Source organism: Kluyveromyces marxianus, chromosome 4 (genome assembly GCF_001417885.1).
Source record: "Kluyveromyces marxianus DMKU3-1042 DNA, complete genome, chromosome 4".
NCBI classification, from domain to species: Eukaryota; Fungi; Ascomycota; class Saccharomycetes; order Saccharomycetales; family Saccharomycetaceae; genus Kluyveromyces; species Kluyveromyces marxianus.
Genome location: NC_036028.1, coordinates 91,570 through 110,264, shown reverse-complemented (window position 1 = coordinate 110,264; position 18,695 = coordinate 91,570). Strand labels below are relative to the sequence as shown.

At 42.9% G+C, this 18,695-nt stretch overlaps 12 protein-coding genes and 2 non-coding genes across 14 annotated transcripts; 4 read left to right on the top strand and 10 right to left on the bottom strand.

The window, feature by feature from the left end:
- Nucleotides 1-249: 249 nt before the first annotated feature.
- Nucleotides 250-325, bottom strand: KLMA_R402. The gene has a single exon. It is a non-coding gene; the product is annotated as a tRNA-Val (tRNA).
- A 258-nt stretch (nucleotides 326-583) lies between these two features.
- REC102 (Rec102p) lies at nucleotides 584-1,484 on the top strand (the record flags this gene model as incomplete). Its single annotated transcript, XM_022819326.1, has 2 exons — nucleotides 584-724; nucleotides 846-1,484. 2 exons carry the CDS (start codon nucleotides 584-586, stop codon nucleotides 1,482-1,484), a joined length of 780 nt encoding a protein of 259 aa, XP_022675903.1.
- Nucleotides 1,471-2,061, bottom strand: KLMA_40051 (uncharacterized protein; the record flags this gene model as incomplete). The annotated part of the gene is made up of 1 exon (XM_022819325.1): nucleotides 1,471-2,061. One exon carries the CDS (start codon nucleotides 2,059-2,061, stop codon nucleotides 1,471-1,473), a length of 591 nt encoding a protein of 196 aa, XP_022675902.1.
- Nucleotides 2,062-2,664: 603 nt separating this feature from the next.
- EAT1 (putative hydrolase) lies at nucleotides 2,665-3,588 on the top strand (the record flags this gene model as incomplete). The annotated part of the gene is made up of 1 exon (XM_022819324.1): nucleotides 2,665-3,588. The coding sequence occupies one exon, from the start codon at nucleotides 2,665-2,667 to the stop codon at nucleotides 3,586-3,588; it is 924 nt and encodes a 307-aa protein (XP_022675901.1).
- A 265-nt stretch (nucleotides 3,589-3,853) lies between these two features.
- MSB2 (Msb2p) lies at nucleotides 3,854-6,454 on the bottom strand (the record flags this gene model as incomplete). The annotated part of the gene is made up of 1 exon (XM_022819323.1): nucleotides 3,854-6,454. The coding sequence occupies one exon, from the start codon at nucleotides 6,452-6,454 to the stop codon at nucleotides 3,854-3,856; it is 2,601 nt and encodes an 866-aa protein (XP_022675900.1).
- A 998-nt stretch (nucleotides 6,455-7,452) lies between these two features.
- SNU71 (Snu71p) lies at nucleotides 7,453-9,171 on the bottom strand (the record flags this gene model as incomplete). The annotated part of the gene is made up of 1 exon (XM_022819322.1): nucleotides 7,453-9,171. One exon carries the CDS (start codon nucleotides 9,169-9,171, stop codon nucleotides 7,453-7,455), a length of 1,719 nt encoding a protein of 572 aa, XP_022675899.1.
- Nucleotides 9,172-9,398: 227 nt separating this feature from the next.
- MCY1 (putative cysteine synthase) lies at nucleotides 9,399-10,649 on the bottom strand (the record flags this gene model as incomplete). The annotated part of the gene is made up of 1 exon (XM_022819321.1): nucleotides 9,399-10,649. One exon carries the CDS (start codon nucleotides 10,647-10,649, stop codon nucleotides 9,399-9,401), a length of 1,251 nt encoding a protein of 416 aa, XP_022675898.1.
- Nucleotides 10,650-10,851: 202 nt separating this feature from the next.
- On the bottom strand, nucleotides 10,852-12,282 carry NMA2 (nicotinamide-nucleotide adenylyltransferase NMA2; the record flags this gene model as incomplete). Its single annotated transcript, XM_022819320.1, has 1 exon — nucleotides 10,852-12,282. One exon carries the CDS (start codon nucleotides 12,280-12,282, stop codon nucleotides 10,852-10,854), a length of 1,431 nt encoding a protein of 476 aa, XP_022675897.1.
- Nucleotides 12,283-12,906: 624 nt separating this feature from the next.
- KLMA_R401 lies at nucleotides 12,907-13,004 on the bottom strand. The gene is given in 2 exon segments: nucleotides 12,907-12,958; nucleotides 12,972-13,004. It is a non-coding gene; the product is annotated as a tRNA-Ser (tRNA).
- Nucleotides 13,005-13,880: 876 nt separating this feature from the next.
- On the top strand, nucleotides 13,881-14,108 carry STF2 (ATPase-stabilizing factor 15 kDa protein; the record flags this gene model as incomplete). Its single annotated transcript, XM_022819319.1, has 1 exon — nucleotides 13,881-14,108. One exon carries the CDS (start codon nucleotides 13,881-13,883, stop codon nucleotides 14,106-14,108), a length of 228 nt encoding a protein of 75 aa, XP_022675896.1.
- An 87-nt stretch (nucleotides 14,109-14,195) lies between these two features.
- Nucleotides 14,196-15,241, bottom strand: ECT1 (ethanolamine-phosphate cytidylyltransferase; the record flags this gene model as incomplete). The annotated part of the gene is made up of 2 exons (XM_022819317.1): nucleotides 14,196-15,175; nucleotides 15,223-15,241. The coding sequence occupies 2 exons, from the start codon at nucleotides 15,239-15,241 to the stop codon at nucleotides 14,196-14,198; spliced, it is 999 nt and encodes a 332-aa protein (XP_022675895.1).
- A 122-nt stretch (nucleotides 15,242-15,363) lies between these two features.
- KLMA_40042 (uncharacterized protein) lies at nucleotides 15,364-16,023 on the bottom strand (the record flags this gene model as incomplete). Its single annotated transcript, XM_022819316.1, has 1 exon — nucleotides 15,364-16,023. One exon carries the CDS (start codon nucleotides 16,021-16,023, stop codon nucleotides 15,364-15,366), a length of 660 nt encoding a protein of 219 aa, XP_022675894.1.
- Nucleotides 16,024-16,034: 11 nt separating this feature from the next.
- PRP18 (mRNA splicing protein PRP18) lies at nucleotides 16,035-16,565 on the bottom strand (the record flags this gene model as incomplete). Its single annotated transcript, XM_022819315.1, has 1 exon — nucleotides 16,035-16,565. One exon carries the CDS (start codon nucleotides 16,563-16,565, stop codon nucleotides 16,035-16,037), a length of 531 nt encoding a protein of 176 aa, XP_022675893.1.
- A 285-nt stretch (nucleotides 16,566-16,850) lies between these two features.
- On the top strand, nucleotides 16,851-18,008 carry TFG2 (transcription factor IIF subunit TFG2; the record flags this gene model as incomplete). The annotated part of the gene is made up of 1 exon (XM_022819314.1): nucleotides 16,851-18,008. The coding sequence occupies one exon, from the start codon at nucleotides 16,851-16,853 to the stop codon at nucleotides 18,006-18,008; it is 1,158 nt and encodes a 385-aa protein (XP_022675892.1).
- Between the last annotated feature and the right edge of the window lie 687 nt (nucleotides 18,009-18,695).

Sequence of the window (18,695 nt, the reverse complement as noted above, 5' to 3'; positions counted from 1 at the left end):
ATATACATCAATGTATGGTATAGTTAGTATACTTTTATATCTAGATGGGCATTTCCTACCCTCTCACACTTAATTTATTTTTTCATTTATTTATTTTTAAATATTGATAAACAACACTGACACTTTAATTATGAATGAATATGGACAACCTTCTTTACTAGAATTTGGAATTTAGTCGTTAATGAAAAAAAAAAAAAAAAGAATAAAGTATGATGAAAAATATAAAGGTTCAAATTGCAAAAAAAACAAATGATTTCGCCCAGGATCGAACTGGGGACGTTCTGCGTGTTAAGCAGATGCCATAACCGACTAGACCACGAAACCAACTTGTTGGAAACAACACTTTAAAACAGGAATATGTTCCCCTATTTTAGTAGGCTTTTGCCCGGCACAGTTCCGTACAAGTCGAATGATTTTCACTGCTTTTTCCGCTTTTACCTTGCCCCCTTGATAGATTTGGGTATAAAAGGAATGTGGGAACACTCGGCGGCAAAAAGGTTTAGGTCAAAGTTTCTTACAAATTGCTGTTATAAATGAATATTTTAATACTATATCGCTTATATACATGGTCAAGTTGAATACAATGAGTAAATTAGATGCATTGTACTTGAGTAACGATGATTTTAGTATTGTCTCTGAATGGAATTGTGAGATTTTCCTTCAAAATCTAAGTATACTTCATGAAGACATGATTGTTATTCCTTCTTCGAACCCCTATAGCAAGGTAAGCTGATTTTAATCTAGATTCTGGCGTTCGTTTCGAAATACACTATCTATTTAACTGAAAAAAAATTCAATGTACTAACTGGAATTGGCGCTTATTCCGACGTGTATACTCTGCTAAGATTATGATCAATATTGATGGTTTAGATGAGCAAATACTAAACGATGTTTATGGGAAATTCTGTCTTGGGAGAGCATTTTGGGAACGATTACAGTTTGAACCTATGTTTAGCATGGAAGATAGCACGATTATTTGTGAAATAAAATGCAAACAATTCGGTGATATGAAACGGGGACTGCTATTCGACAATCCGATGTCTTCAAAAGTTCATCAAACGGCGGATATCAAAGCAGCAACTTTGGATAAAGTTGTAATAGATGTGAAATTTCATTGCAAAAACTACGGCGACGCAGTGAACAGAACTGATGTGTTTCAGCTATTCAACGAATATATGAACTCTTTAGTCATGTCTCAGTTAGAATTTAAAATTCCCCTAGTTTTTTCTCATACAACGCGATACAGATTAGTGGAACATGAAAAATATATTGGCACTGTGTCTAAATGCTTGGACAACTCACAGACGGTAACGCCATCAATTGTCAAGATTATTTCGAAGGACAAAACGTCGACCACGGTTTTCCGGATTCTACATGATATTGCAGGGGCACAGAAACTTGTGAATAAGTATAAGGAGCATAACGGAACTACTATTCTCCCACAAGTTTTTGAAAAGACTCCAACAACAGCTAAACGTTCTTGAATTTGTAATGAAGCGTTCTTAAGAGTCCTAAATCAGATTCAATACTAGACATTGATCGTTTAACAAAGATAGTGGTCACAAACAAGAGGTGTGGTACGTAACAAAGAAGTGTAATAGCCATAGGGCCATCTTGGCTGTTTATTATCCACAAAAGGAAAATTAATAATGTAAAGTTGAGGATATTTAACCTTTTGCTGGTCAAAAAAAAGTTGATCCTTCTTCTGGTAAAATAATTATTGAAGAATTCATATCGAAGGGTTATTACTGAACAGCTTATCGACTGAGCGGAGAATAAAAATATTCTTCTATATGAACGCATAAGCTCATTATCCCTCCTGATTCTTGTGGCTAATAAAATGAACATACCACATACTATCAAATACGCAAATGTTAGGATCTTCAAATAAGTCCCATTTTTGGAGCTATTTCTTAATTCCAGCCTCCTTATTAAGTCCTCCTGCTCAGTGATATCTAAGGGATAAAAGGATACACCATCCTCATCACCAATGATGTCATTATCTGAATCATCTAACATATGCTGTAGAACTTGATGTTCAAACTTTCTTAATCTAGACATGGTGTGGAGAAGAAAGAAATATGATAACTGCTTTGATTGGTCTCTGTAATGCACATAGATTTGAGAGCTTTTCAAGATGTCTTTATAATATTTGTTTGATGCCTTCGGCGAAAGACAAGGTTCGCGTGTCCTTTAATTACGCGCGGACGTTCGGTTAGGCACTAAGTTATTGTGGTTTGTCAGTTCGACTCCATAATAAGTTTATACCGGAATCAATTTTTTTTTTTTTTAAGGTATTAACGGTTTCCGTGTTTTCACTCATTCAGAAAGAAGTAGTGTACGGTTTTTTTTTTTTTTTGTTCTTACAATAGTACAAACCGGCTACTTCTTTTTTTCTCGGATATATGCTACCTGGTAGTCTAGGCAAACAAAAATCCCACAGTTTGAACATACAAGCTTCGCTGTGCCATGCAGTGCATTCATGATATCTCAGATCCGTATACCCTATTGAATAACTTGTTCGAGAGAACATACTTTAAAAAGACTACACTATAACTTGAAGGCAGCAATAGGGGCTCACTTGCTGGCCGACGTCTCCAAGTAGGCACTCGAGCAGAGCTAAAAGAGAATCTTAAAGCCAGCTCCACACGCCAAGCCTTCCCAATGTTTAGAAGAGGTTTACATACGTTAGCAACTAAAGAAGTTGTAGAACTGGCATATAGTCATAGTGGTGGGAAGTCTGCAAAGAGTCATACGTTACCAGCAATTATAGCCATACATGGTTTGCTGGGTGCAAAAGCTCATTTTAAGCCCCTAACCAGAATGTTAGCTTCCGACTTAGATACTGACATCTACTCCATAGATCTTAGAAACCATGGTGATTCTCCTATGGCAAGACCTTATGATTATATTACCCACACTAAGGATGTGATTAACTTTATTAGAACAAAGATTGGGCCTGAAAGACCCGTTCAAATGATTGGATTTTCGCTGGGCGGAAAAATATCATTAATTTCAGCACTATCTGATAAAGTAAATGTAAGGTCGTGTACATCAATTGATATCCCACCTTATGAGACCCCTGAATTAGACGACATATTAACGGTTAACTACGAGACAATCTTGAAAATAATTAATGGCGAAAATGGATATCAAATCAAGAAAGGTGAACCAAATTGGCAGGGCAAAGTCATGAATCTCTTAAGGGCTAACAAATGTAACACTAATGAAGGCATCGTTAGGTACTTCGCTGCAGGTTTTGTGATGAATAAAGTCAATAAAGAGAAAAAAGACGAATTTCTGGATTTTAAACAGCCTTTGAATGAAATGCCAGATTTGCTGGATCAAGTAAAAGCATGGCCAACTAAAGAAGAACTAGAAGCAAATGGTTTCAAATATCAGACACAAACACCAATTCTATTCTGCAAGGCCACTGAATCACCATTTATAAAGAGGGACTATTCTTTGTTAGGAAGGCAGTTCCCTAATTATACTGTTGAGGAATTCAACACCTCCCACAACATTGCTCATGAGGCACCTGAACAGTTCTACAAGGCTTTACTAACGTTCATTAAAGCTCATGAATAAATTATTGAAAGAAGTTATTTTATTTGAAATAATAGAATATGTAAATGATTTGTTGCCCATTAATTTGAACAAACAACCGTTTAAGTAAGCAAGTAACTTCATTAACTCCATAGATTAACATCGATCAAGTAGAATGCGTCTGTTTTGTGACACTAGTGTCTTAAAAATTTTGTAAACAAAGTATAAAGAACTGAATAATAGTACAAACAATAAAAAAAGAAGTAATAGTTGATAGTAATAATGGAGTTCAGAGTTATCTTAATACTTATAAATCACTCCAACCCAAGGAGTTTTCAGTAGCAATTGGTCTAGAAATTTTCAAGTTTGATGTCTTACTAGAAGGCATTGGTGGTCTTTGCCCGTGAATACCATTAGTTGTTGGTTGGGTATCTTCTGGATATTCATTGTAAGTATTATAGTCAATCCAATTGTTAATTTTAGCACTTGGACTAATGGAAACCTGGTCATCATTCATTGCATGGTCCTTTTCATAGCCGGCATTATAATCAAAAGAGGATTCGTAATCGTAGCTGTCGTAAGATTGTTGGTCGTCTGCAACTGGGTTAGCTAAAATTTGTTTCTTTTGTTTTCTAATTCTTAAAGCTAGCAAATAGATACCACCTAATGCTACTATAGCACCAGCAGCAATGCTACCGACCAAGATTCCGATCTTTTTGCCATCCATGCCCTCATTGGAAGATTTACCAGAAGTACTTGAAGATAATCTGGAACGTGTACTGTAAGCATTATCATCTAACGAACCCAAGTTAATTCCACCCTTACTTTTAGAACCACCCTTAGATGAGCCGTTAGAGTCTGAGTCCGAGTTTGAACCCGAGCCTGAATTTGAGTTGGACTCAGATCCAGAGCCACCGTTATAGCCCCCGGAAATCAAGGAGTCTGATCCTGATTCAACTAAACCAGTTAGTGGGATAGATGGGTCGATATATGAGGCCAGCTGCTTCAACAGGCCGTCAGGGTTCTTGTAAAAGTCACTTGATGTATTCAACATCAAGGCTTCTAACGCATTTGTACTATCTTGTGGGAAGTAGACTTGAGCCACGGTAACAAGGTAGTCCTTTTTGTCAACCTTCAATGGCACCAATTGTAAGACAGAAGTGTTTTGGAATTTGTTACTTTTATCTTCAAAAGGTGATGCCAATACTTGGGGTAAGTACTGGAATATTTGAGCATTAGCAATTGGGTTAGACACCGCAAATGGATAGTTCAATTCTTTTTTGAAACCAATCGTAATAAGGGTGTATCCGGCTGCCTGTGTGACTTTAGTAGCTGCTGCAATTGCTTGTGGCAATGTTTCGGTTGCAATCCTTGATGTCGAGACAGTAGAAGAAGGCCCTTCCTCTGTGTTAGTTTCGATAACCATTGTTGTTGGTAACCAAACCTTTTGAGAAGATGTTGTTGATGTTGACAATGGTACAGTGACTGAAGAAGGCACAACAGATGATGAACCAGCACTAGTCACAGGAGATTGGACAACAGGGGAGGTAGACGATGGTTCAGAAATGGATTCAGTAATCAACTTTGGAAGTGTTGAAGTAGAGGTCAAAGGAGTAAACGTTGGGGTTTGAGTTTGTGGGGTAGATTCTGTGGTATTATCTACTGGTGTGATTTGAGCTGTTGTTGAAGTTACTGTTGGAGGCAATATCGAAGAGGAAATCTTTAGTGTCTCAGAACCCCAGACTGCAGAGCTGGTAGAGGTAGAAGTTGAAGTAGAAGATGGAATGACTTCAGTTGAAATAGAGGTAGATGATGGAATTGAAGTTTCCTCGGAGGTCGAAATGGGTATCAATGAAGTAGTTGGAGTTATTTCCGAGGTTTGTGCCGATGTGGTTGTGTTCAATTGCAGTATAGGAGTGCTAGATGTTTCCAAGCTAGTTGTGCTAATTGGAACAATCGATAATGTCGAAGAGGAGGTAGGCTCTTCACTACTAGACGAACTTACAATAGAGGAAGTTGTAGGAATAATTGCACTTGTAGAAGAAGATGATGAAGAAGGAGAAGAAATGATTATCACACTGCTGGATGAACTTGTCGAACTTGTCGAACTTGTTGGGACAATCTCACTTGATGAACTTGTTGGGACAATCTCACTTGTTGAACTTGTGGAACTAGATGGGATAATCTCACTTGTAGTAGAAGAAGTAATCATACTACTTGAAGAGGATAAGATCGTACTAGATGAAGAAAACATTCCAGAAGATGAGGCTTCATTCGATGATGGGGTGTGCGATGACGCTGATGGTTGAATAGAGGAAGAAGAAGAAGAAGAAGAAGAAGAAGAAGAAGAAGAAAGAGAAGCAGAAGCGGAAGAAGAAGAAGATGATGATGAAGCGGTGGCAGAAGAAGAGGAAGGCTTGCTAACAGAACTCTCAGACGACGTCTGAGTACCAGAGCTAGCTGTTTCAGAGGTTGCGGTACTGCTTTTTATGGTCGAAGTAGTCTCTGAGACGGAGGAAGAGGAAGCTGAAGCACTGTCAGTAGGCTTACTTTTAGCACCGGAAGCATCTAATGAAGTAGTCGACGATGAAACAGCATGAGTTGGGGAAACTTCTGCCGAAGAAGAAGAAAGCTGCGTGTGCGATGGAGTAGCAGGCTTGTGCGATGATGGATCAACTAGAGAGTAAGTCGAGGGAGTTGCAAACGTAAAAGAATCGTAAAAGTTTGTAGGCAGCTCAGTCTTACTACTGCTACTCTTGGTAGGTTCGTGTGCATAGGGATCAACCGTAGTGGTGTTTTTCTTGAGTGCATCATCAAAGAAATCGAAAAGTCCTTGAGCAGAAACAGATGCTGCACAGCTCTGCAAAACCAAAAGGGCTAAACCCACTTTAATACTGGAAAATTGCATATTTTTATGAGGTATATGGAAAGTAACTGAATTCCTGTCGCCTGTCTATGTGTTTTTAAACTTGGGGTATTATTCAGAGTTCAAAAGAAACCTCTCGTACTTGTAATGTTAGTTTGTCAAAAGAATGTAAAATAGTTGGAAATAATATGTGCAAGTCGCAGAAGAGCTAGCTTCTGTATACCAGGAAGACTTCAAGTGATGCTATTGCGTCAAAACGGCTAAGGAAAAGTCAATCCGTATAATCAATCTCTTTTAAAAGACACTCTTTAAAACGGAATCTCGAGTTCGAAATATAACCTTAGTAAACCGAATCAATCAACCTATCCAATTTCTATTCAGCCAGGAGTCTTGATGAGCGAATGAAAGACTTAAAGTATTGAAGAGCTGACCTTTGCTTTCTGAGAATAGGTTTGTTTCAGCAGCTGAAGAGATATATAAAAAAAAAATCCCACTGCAACTAATATATATCAATATCGCCGTCTAAAAAAACTGCTGATTAGGACTTTGAACCTCTAAACTCCCTACTACCAGATACAAACCAAAACATAACTAAGAAGAGGTAAGAAGGAAGGTGAGAAAGCCCTGTTTTCGTTATTTCTTTACTTTGTTGTTTTGGTGCGAAGAGCATGGCTAGATCTAACCCAAATTGGGAAAAGGCGGCTAAAGAATGCATCGTTTTGTACGAGGTGAAAATTCACAAACGCGAACCAAATCTGAAACACCGTTACCCGGACATGATGTAATGTCTCGGCCTCTCTACAGTGCTTTCTTCGGAGCATGTGGTGTTTGGGTTATTGTTTTTCCCTTTCCAAACAAGAAACTGTATTACTCTTTTCGTGTTTGTTCGGTTCGTCTCGCGCTACGCCGGGTTCTGGGCGGAGGGAGTAAAAGACGTTCGCGCCGCAAAACAGGGTTCAAGTCACGTGGACGGAATTGAATGGTATATTAGGTACATATATATATATATATATGTATATATAAGGTGTAGAGGCACGGATTTAAGCGTCAGTTTCCATTGCGGCCCATATACGATCGACTAGGACCGGACTATCGTCGTCGAATGTCTCAGCAAGTTCCTTTTCAAGGGTTTCCCTTGATTGGTGTTCTCTTATGTTGTCAAATATATATTCGACCAAGTCAGGCTCGTACACGCCCAAGAATTCCTTGACAAGTTCATCCACTGCTCCGCTCTTTTTGAGAAGCTCGACTTTTTGTAGAAACTCTGGTACCTCTTGTTCCTCTTGTTCCTCTTGTTCCTCTTCCTCGGTGATTTCTTCTTGTTTCTGTTGTCTCAAAGCCAACTTGATCTTTGGTTCTGCAGATTCGGCGTTAGGTTTAGAGTCAGTAACAGGCGTGGTGGTGGAGTCTTGTTTTCTGTCTTCCAATTCCTTGGCCTCGAGCGCACGATCTTGTTCGTCAGCCTTTTGTTCGGTCTCCTTGTAGGCTCTGTGATGATCATAGTGAGGGTCAGAAGCCAAATGCATAAACTCTTTTAGCAATGGTCCACGGTTCTTGTGGAGCTGTGTTTCATAGTTTTGTAAGCGGTGGAGTTCTTGTCGTAGTGAGGAATATTCGACCAGCATTTTATTCTGGAATTCGTGTACAAGGTTATCGTAAGCATTCTGTTGAGTTTCGGTTTCGGCCTTTAACCTTTTTTGCTCGACCTCATAGTCGTCTTTCTCGTCTTGATATTCGTTATCGTCTTCGTCGTCATCATCGTCATCATCATCTTCTTCGTCGTCGTCGCCTTCATTGTCGTCCGCATTCTTTCTGTCCGATTTACTTGATCCCTCTGCATTCTTTATTTTATCAAAGATCTGCTTGAGATGTTGTCTCCTTCTCTTCTCTGCCTCTATCAGCTCTTTGTTCCTTTTCTCCTTCTCCAACGTGATGACACGAGTCCTGAACTCGATGATATCCTTGCACAATTGGTCCAATGAAGAGCTCGGAAGATCGCTCAACGTGCTCATATCTACCGTATACTCAACAGAAGAGCCTTTATCGTGAGTATTATTGGAATCAGGCCCAGCCTTTAACACATCCACTAACTGCCAAAACTCGTCCTTTACGCTGTCGTCCACGGTGGAAGAGGACTCTTGTTTCAAGTCAGAGACGTATCGAGAGGTGTTCTCATCCATGAAAAGGCTTACTCCGTCTGAGTTTCCATCTATCAGCTGTTGTATAAGGCCAATAATTTCCCCGTAGTCCTTTGCTAATTCTTCGCGGAAGCTCACGTATACTGTCAAAGAGTTCACGCAATCCACGTAACTCCATTGTTTAATGTATTCCGTTTTAGAAGCCGCATTTAGACTCTTCATGAAAACTTGCTCGAGCTTCTCCATTACTTTATCTATTCCCTTAACGCCTAATCCGAGAGGCACATGTCCCAAGCATACTGTATGTAGTTGTTGTTCAAGTGATATGGGGAGGAACGATTGTAGATCCACAAACCGACTTTTCAAGCTAGAGGTATCCGAATTATCTGTATTCCCGTCCCCAGAATTCTTATTTTTAGCATCCTTATCAGTCTGTTCTTTTCCATCGGTAGTTTTGCGAACGTATTCTCCATGTGCCTGCTTCAATGTTTGCTCGAACTTGGCAAGGTCGCTGTTTAGAATAGGAACATAGCCAGGTTTCGGTTTGGTAGATTTCCAACGTTCGATATTGGAATGATCTTGAAAATAAAACACCGGAGATACAAATATTACTGTATCCATTTTTCCAAATGAGGGGGTCAATTATCTGGAGAATGTTTAGCGGCCTCACTCTTATGCTCTATACTTGTTTTATTCTTGTAGAATCAATCTACAGAGCTCTTCTTCTCTGTATAATATAGGTTGGTATTTTTTTTTTTTTTTTCCTTCTTCATGTCAAAATATTTACTATGTATATTGTATGAATGTATGTATACACACATATATATATATTGTCCGAGAAACTATAACTATACAATATCCGACAGCGACAGATTGTTGTCAACGGCCAAAGCCTCTTTCCAGAACTTGCTCAAGTGTCTAGACCCACTGTCACAGGCTATTATACAAACGTTAGATCCCTTTGGCAAGTTTTCCGCATATTTAAGCACTGCGACAGCGTTAATAGCCGTACTGGCACCAACAAATAATCCGTCGTTGATACAAAGCCACTTGGCCATCTTTATCGCTTCTTCATCGGTAACCCTAACGGAGTCATCTATATACTGCTCTGCCTTCAGGAAGTTTTTTGTGATTCTATTGAGCCCGATCCCTTCTACTAAAGTGTCCACTTGGTGTCTTCTTCTTGTTCCCTCTTTCTCTACTTTGTCGTACATGACACCGTACTTGATTCTGTTGTAGAAACCGGATCCCTGAGGATCCGCTAGGATAACTCGTACCGAATCGCCCCTCTGTTCCTTCAAGTATCTGGAGACACCGGCCATGGTACCTCCGGTACCACATCCGGTGATGAATGCGTCCACTTTCCCGTCCAATTGGAGGAATATTTCAGGACCCGTTGTTGCGTAATGACACTTCCAATTAGCCTCATTCTCGAATTGGTCCGCAAACATACCGATACCGTCAGTGTAAGATTCAGCGCACGCCTTGGCTGCATTCACATACTGGTTAGGGTCCACAATGCTGGCTGGCTTCACTTTATTCACTATTGCACCTAGAGCTGTCAATAGCGAGAGTTTCTCTTGTGAGGTATCATCGGGAAGCGAAATGTGGCACGAAAAGCCCATAGCGTTGCAGCATAGTGCCAAGGAGATACCGGTGGACCCACTGGTTCCCTCGAAAACCCTATTTTTCTTATCCTTGGACCCGTGGATATGCTGTTCTTCCGAGAAGGTTTTGATAATGTTCAATGCGACTCTGTCCTTTGCACTACCACCTGGATTGTTCAATTCCATCTTAGCATACACATTCAGCCCTGTAGCTTCCGAGAGGGACCGAATTTTAACCATGGGGGTGTTCCCTATAAGGTCTTCTACACCGTCTTTTGGTGGTGAGAGATGAGATAGTTTTGTCGTACTGTTCTTCTGTTTGTATGCATAGAAAAGCGATCCCAAAGCCACTACCACGGAAACTGCGCATACGCAGTCCTTCCACTTCTGCGATCCCATGATTGGTGTGGTAGACAACGATGGGCGGTTAAGGGCTGGAGCAGAACTGTTTGTTAGTTTGACTAGGGCGTGATGCTTGCAGGGCAGAAACATTTATATACAAAATAATTCAAACAGGTTCAAATTAAAGAGAGAGAGAGAGAGAAGCAGAGAAGTCGATCACGTGAACATATCTGCTTCTCTCTCTCTCTCTCTCGCGCTCTATATATATATTACATTACAAATCTAACACTTTACACGCACTCACACACATACACGCTTGGTGTGAGTGCTGGGGTGGCCGGCAGGGTCAAGGCTAATCTTTGTTGCCAATGACTTGTTTCACCGGTTCTGTTTGGTTCACGTACAAGCCGTGTTCTTGGATGTATCTGATGACAGAGTTGGGTAGCAAATACTGCACGGACATCCCACGTCTGATGAATAGTCTCACCTTAGTGGACGAAATATCGTTGTAGATCAATTGCTTGATGACTAGGATATTCCTTCTGTGTTCGTACATGATATCGTGGGACAACAAGAACGAACGGACATCGGAACCTGTTCTTTCGACGATGAGACAGCCGTAGTTACCCAAGATATGGTGCAGGTCGTAGTCTGCCCACACGTTTGGCTCGCCCATGGACTCTATCAAATCACCACCGGCAAGAAGCATGATCTTGACGCCCATCCGCTCGCCCAAGTCGTTCTTGATGACACCCTTGCGCTTGACGTTAATCTCCTCGTTGAAATGGTCCAAGACCATTGCGGTTCTGGTGTAAGTTGGCTGGAGGGACTCCCAGGCGTCGACCATAAGCCACGACGACGTTCTCTCGCACCCCAACTCGCACATCCGTACCCTATGGTGCGCTGGCGCCAACCCAGGTTTCTGGTAGTTATCGCTGACGGGACTGTAGTAACCACCAATGACCTCGAAACGGGTCTGCTCGCTGATGGCGTCGAGGGCCATCTCGAACATCCGCAAGTGGAGATACGTTATGGGCGAGAAGGACCCGCACGCAACAATGACCAACGGTAGTTTGTTTGGGTTTCTGAGACGGTGTTTCAGCCTGTGTGTTGGGAACTGGTAGTCCTTCAAGTTGTTGGCCTGTCGTGTGATACCGTGGGGGACTTCCTCAAGGTCTGCGATTTGGAACTTGTGGATTCTCGATGTGATTTCAGGGTCGACGGCCGGCACTGATGAGGAGGAGTCGACGAATTCTGACGTCGATGTTGTTGGATCCACGGCCGATGGATCGTTAAATTCTGCAGCAACTGCTGACACAGTGTTATTAACAGCAGCTGCAGCTGCAGCTACCTTCGCTACTGCCGTGGCTGCTTCGTCAATTGGGTCTGGCTGCGCACCCAACGACTCTGAGTCGCTAGTTTCCGACTCAGAACCACTGCTGGTCTCAGCAGAAACCGGTTGCAACTCCTCCTGTTTCATCGGAATGATCCCGTTCTTAGACCCATGGCCAGACCCGGAACCACCACCGCTACCACCACCAGAAGAAGAAGAAGCATTGTTCTTGGAAGCGTCCTTGTTTGGAGTCATCGACGCTGCCAGCTTCCGTTTCATCGCATTTTTCTTGTACTTGCGAGGATGGATCGGTTTATCGATGGCAGAGTTATAATCTGCCAAAACGTATGGGATAATGGGCCCAATTTTGGGGATATCGGTGTTCGACTGGAGGGACTCGTTGTCTAGTTCCTGAGGCGACTTGAAGTTTGGGTCCTTTGTAGGATCCATTTTTTAAATTAAAAAAAAATCGAGTGGAATAATGGTATGGGCAGACACACTACCACAAATGACAAACGTCCTGAAGTCGGTTTCGGGGGTTCTTTTCAGTGAATCAACCTTTGTATGGTGTTGAAATAAAATAATGTGTCTCTGTATTAATATTATTATATATACTATGCGGCTTTTGGTACGAATTTTCATTTGTTTCGAGAAAGGAAACAAGGAAAAAAGTGTGACAGGATAGTGACGACAGGGCCGATTTTAGGCCAAGACAGGGTTAAGCTAGGGTCAGCCCAGGGCCAAGACAGGGTTAAGCCGGGTTTTGGACCTTGGCTTCCCCGATTAAAGGTCGAATCAAGTTGAGATCAAGTTGGAATAAAGTTCAAATTGGAGCGGATCGGAACTGAGAGGCTGCTAGGCTAGCCGTTTTGGCCGTTTGGCCGTTTTGCGTCACTTTCAGTCGTCACGTGAAGCCACAGATAATAATAATAATAATAAAAAAAAAATTTCACCGTTTCACCGCTTTACCGGTTCACTGCATAGAAGGTGTTCGGCCCAGGAGAGGAGGAGATTAGAAATTGGAAATTGGAGTTAAAAAAAAATTGGAAAAAAATTGGAAATGAAAAAAAAAGATGGCGTCACAGACAGGATTCGAACCTGCGAAGACAAAGTCCAATGCCTCTCTATCTAAGTATAGCAGGGCATCGCCTTAACCACTCGGCCACTGTGACCGCTTGTGTCGATTCCTCAGGGAACACGGGTACGCATGCCACGGGCCCAGGATTCTCTAGGGGAGGAGTCCCTTGTAAAGTGTATACTTATACTATGCTATGCTATGCTATACACAGACCTGTGCAATGTAGTGGTATTGCAGGGGTAGCAGTAGTAAGTACCCTTTCTAACACCCGACTACGTTGTATACACCGGCTACGCCAGCTGTTCCGGAGACTTCCTCTTTCTTTGGCCTGGCTCTCCTCCCCTCCCAACTCCCTGATCGCTCCATGATCTGAAAATGATCACTCCGTACACCGCCCTAGCCCTGCCTGCCTTTTCCAACATTTTACTTTCATTACGTCGCCCCGTTGTTTGGTTGCCCCCTTCTCCATTTCAGCAGCGCAGCCACCCCCCTGAAATCCGGAAAAAGAAAAAAAAAATGGGGAAACCCCGGCTGCCCTGCGCCACTGTACTGTGGTAGTCCATAGCATCGTATATTTTCGGATACTATTACTATGGTGTTATAGTGTTATAGTATTAGTAGCACAACATAGTGGCGTGCTGGTCGTATAGAAGTAACTAGTAGCAGCTGCTAGTAGCTACTAGAGAATACAGGCTGGCCTTTTCCTTGTGTCTCCGGCGGTAACCACGGAGACAATAGCCGCCCCTTATTCCAACGAAATTGTCCACCCAGCAGAGCGTCCACCTCTCGCGCGCGTAAACAGTATAAATAGGATGGATCTGGTCTTGTCTTGTTTCTCACTCCCCATTCGATTTTGCCGCCCTTCCCTTTTACAATTTGTATTGTCTTTTGTATTGTTTACTCTTTACCTCCTTCCCCAAGTACAACAAACAAGTACACAACAACACATTTACACAACAAATACTACATCATGGCAAGAACAAACAAATGGACTAACCGCGAAGCCAAGGCAGACTCCCGTTTCTTCACCCACAATGGCCATTTCGGCGAGGCTCCAAACGCTGTCAAGAAGCAAGGGTCCGGTAAGGGCAACTGGGGTAAGCCAGGTGACGAAATCGAGGACTTGATCGAAACCGGAGAAATCAAGCCCGTGTACAATAAGTCTCGCAGAGGCTCCAACAGTCAATCGCACTACTAGAGAAGTAACTAGGTTTGCATTCAAACGAACGGATAAACAAAAGACTTTTTCCCTACATAATTGTATGTATATACACATACATACATTCTAATGATCATACGTAACGCCCTTTTTTATATTTCTTTTAACATAATGATCTCTGTTAACGCTGATTCGGTTTATGATTTCGGGTTTAAGCGAGGTGGTGATCGTGACCGTGTCAGTACTAGTACTATGTCCTGCTGTTAGTTGCGGTTCAGGTTTTAGCACTACTGCATCCACGTATTCGCAGCTCAACACGCTCAAACATCTTTCCTCGAGTGTCATGTACACATGGCGTGCTGGATCTGTCCCCATGCTGCAACACACAAGCTTGCCCTGTTCCTTGAGCTTTCGCAATTGCTGGATGTGGCCCACATTGAACAGATCAAAGCCATCGGACTCTTGTACAACGGTCCATTGATTCCCGTTCCCCAATTGGCCGCGCCCTTCTACAACCACATCGTCAAAATCACGCCCAAATACCCAACACCATGGCCTGTACCCTGATTTATCGCTGCTGTACCGCTTCAATGCCTCGCTGTCCACCTCGCCCGTGTGCGGGTTTTGTCCCTTGTCGCGCAATATTCTATCTATAATCTCTGTCGTACTCACTCCCTCGGTCCTCTTCACCACTTTGAACCGGCCCATGTCCTTCATCTCCTGGTAACAGTCCTTCCCATCGTGGTCCAACGTTATGTCGTCCCCGTGAACCACGTACTTGCACCCATATGCGTCCAAGACCCGGTGGTCTGTCACATACGGCGCATCGCGCACTATTTCATCGCACCATCGGTTGCTCAAAGTGTGCTCGTACCGTTCTTCTTCTTGCATCACTGGCTTGCCCCCCTTGTTGAACTCGATGTCGGCATCATTGTGCACGCCGCAGATCAACGCTGCTCCTTGCTGCTGGTCCAGAGGGATCGTTCTTCTGGCCTGCAGTATGGCTCCCGAGTGGCCGTGGTGCGTGAAGTCGAAGCACCCGTCGATCCAGACCCTGTTTTCTTTGAGTTGCATTGCAAGTGGGAAGATTGGTGGGTGTTGTGCTGCTGCTGCTGCTGAAACTGCTGCTGCTGCTCAATTCGTGTTGCTATACATGCGTGTATGCTATACATGTGTGTATACACTTTCTATATTCCAATGTGAATGGGCTGTTGGTGGTAATTGTGGCCGTGGTGCACGGAGTTATGAGACAATATATACGCGCGGGTAGGGTCACGTGATACACACGTGATGTCTAATTGAGCCCAGTTTTGGTGGTGGTAGTAGCTGCAGCTGGCCCGGCACCTTGGCCAGGCAGCGGTGCCGTGTGCTCAGAGGGACCCTGCGGGTGGATCCCCTGCTCCCTCTGGGCCTGCTCGCGCGCCCACGACGCCTTGCACACATAATTGTACACCATAGCAGCGTTCCTCGTCGAACACTGGCTCATCCATGCAAACAGCGTCCCTATAACTGGTGGAAGCGAGATCAATAGATCAAACATGATATTGCCGTGCATCTTCAGAACCAGGCTCTCCGGTAGCTCGTACCGCTTTCGCGCATATTCAATCGTAGAACTGTGCACCAGATACATCAACACAGGTCCAATCACCGGAATCAAAGATAACACCGTAGCCCATCCGATGCCCCAGTCGATCCAAAGGTACCCACAGCCAAGAAAACATCTATCATCGTACCATGCACGGTTCTGGAGCCTTTTCCAGGTCTTGGTCTCTTGCTTGGTGCAGTATGCAGGCAAACGCCGGCGAACCCGTTTCCCATCGCTCATTTCCACATAGTACGGATCCTTTACCGGCTGGAACTTCGTGCCCATGAACTCTTCGTACTTTTCCATCGCATAGTCGGTCCCAAAATCCGTAGCAGTGGATTGAACCATTCCACTCACAATGCCTCCCATTCTTGTTTATTTTACTGTCCCTGGGGCTTTGGTTGCTCCCCTGTATCTGTGTGATGAGTGATTAACCATTGTTTGAAATTTATGAGCCTTTTAATATTCACACACCAATCGTCAAGAATCATATTTTGTTCGGCCTGCGAGCTCTGTACCTGCTTCCTCTCGTGAATACCAACATTCGTGAGCCCAATGGGAAACTTCCCCTTCCCAATACTCAACGTCAAGTACTCCTGTTTAGCCCTGCTGAAGTCTTCTTCGAGAATGCCATCCAAGACATTGGCAAGCTGATTTAGTTGCACGGGACCTAGCTCCTTCTTACGTAATGCCACAAGTAACGGAAATAGTGCAACTTTCACTCTTTTCAGTGGGACTACGTTGTATTGGGACTCATGGGACTCCCACTCGACTAATATCTCGTGTATATACTCATTGCAGCTGTCTTCTAGCGACACCGATGGCGATGACGTTCCATGGGTCTCCGGTTTTTCGGAGTTATCCGACTTTCCACTGTACCTAATCTCCACCGGATGCACACTATTAGCCATGTGTGTATACTATCTTACCAACAAGGGTTATTCTACAATGCTTTATCCCAGAGGTTTCCAACTCTGTTTCCCCCATATGCTATGTTCAGCAGGGCTTTCTCTCTTTTAATAATTAATACTAATAATAATAATAATAATAAAGTTTTATAAAATAATATGCAAACCTTCAAATTGAAGTAGAGCTAAAGCTTTCTTTGCCCTTTGAAACGAGAGAACACAGCGGAACAAAAGCTGGGAGAGACAACTAGTGACCGACTTTTGTTTAGATAGGTATCCTGGGAAGCAATGTCAGAGTCCAGTGGTAAAGATTTGGTGGAGGAAGTTGGGGAAGAAGCGTTCGATGGTAACGATATTGAGAATAACGAAAAGAAGGTGTACGAGGAGTCCTTGGACTTGGATCTATCGTGTGCCAGGAAGAAGATTTGGCTTGTTCGTCTACCCAAGTTTCTAGCTGAGAAGTGGAGAGATCGTACGCGGTTGCATGGACAAGAGTTGGGTAAGGTGCGTATCAATAATAGCGACCACTCTATCCAGTTATTGTTGAATGAGGACGAGGATAACAAGGATATTCCTCACGAATATGACCTCGAACTAACGAAGAAGGAGGTTGCGAACGAGTATGTATTCACGGAACAGAACTTGAAGAAGTACCAGCAGTTTGCTAAGGAGTTGGAGTCCAACCCAGAGTTGCAAAGACAGGCATATTTAAGGAAACAGGAAAGAGAGGAAGAGATGAAGAAGAAACAGCAACAAATGAAGCGTAAGTACAACAAGAGGAGATTCCAACACCGTGTGATGACCGATAGAGATGGTAGAGACAGATACATTCCGTATGTGAAAACCATTCCCAAGAAGACAGCCATCACAGGGAAAGTTTACCATGAATGTCAAGTCATGCCATCTATTGACGATCCAAACTACCACACTATCGTGGAACACAGAAGACAAATCGTGAGAAATATCCATAAACCAACGGTCACAGTGCTCGATCAAACGCCTGGTGTTACAATGAGTAATGCTGGTATGTCGATGAGATCAGATACCTCCAAGTTCTTGAAAGTCGGGAAGGAGAAGAAGAACAATGCAAGGGCCATCCGTTTGCCAAAGAAAGAGCTCTTGGATCTTTTATTCAAGCTATTTGATGAGTACGATTATTGGTCCTTGAAGGGTTTGAAAGAGAGAACTAGACAGCCGGAGGCATATTTGAAGGAATCGTTAGACCAAGTCGCAATGTTAGTCAAGAAGGGTCCTTACGCATTGAAATATACTTTGAAATCGGAATATAAAAAGTTGAAGGAAGCTGAGAGAGCTGCTACTCTTGGTGAGCTAGCCCAAAACTCAGAAGATGCAGAACAGCTCGCACAGGAACAATTAGACCAGGCACAAGAACACGATCAAGAAGAAGAAGAGCTCGAAGGCGTTGAAATGGAAGATGTTTTGTGAAGAGGCAAAATATCTATACATCTATCTATATATAAATCAGCCAAATATAGCTATTTTTAATGTATCGGTTTCGTATACCTACCAGTCGCTCTAAAACGTACAGCGAGTGCACTTCATTAACAAGCAGGATCATACAGGACTGACTGACTGACTGACTCACTTTCTCACTTTACTTGGGGGGGGAGTTTTGTGTGCGGGGCCAGGGAAATACCCAACCACTTGTGATCACATGACGATGACTATAGAACGTCCCTGTTTTCTCATATACACCCATACATCACAAAAATATAAAACATCTAACACCCTGACACCCAAAAAAGAATAGAAAAAAGAGGGTTGATACCATATTAGGAAGGACCAAACGCTTTCCTGGTACAAGATCCCTCTCATGAGAAGCAGAGGAATGTTGGAATTGTGGTTGTTAACACCCATGCCCCGCATAATTAGAGCAATAAATCCGTACATCACATGTAACATACAGGCATGTTTTTTTTCCCTAGCTTGCTTGTACCCAGCGAAATTTCACCAACCAAATCTCATCGCCTCGAATGCTCCGAATAGTGCTAGTTTCACCAAACTTGGTGCAATTTTAGACGTTTTAGTAGTCTTTAGCCCTCTTGTAAAGTTGTTAATAACGCTTGATATATTAGTTTAAGTCTTGGTTATTACTGTTTTATTGGTGTTTAC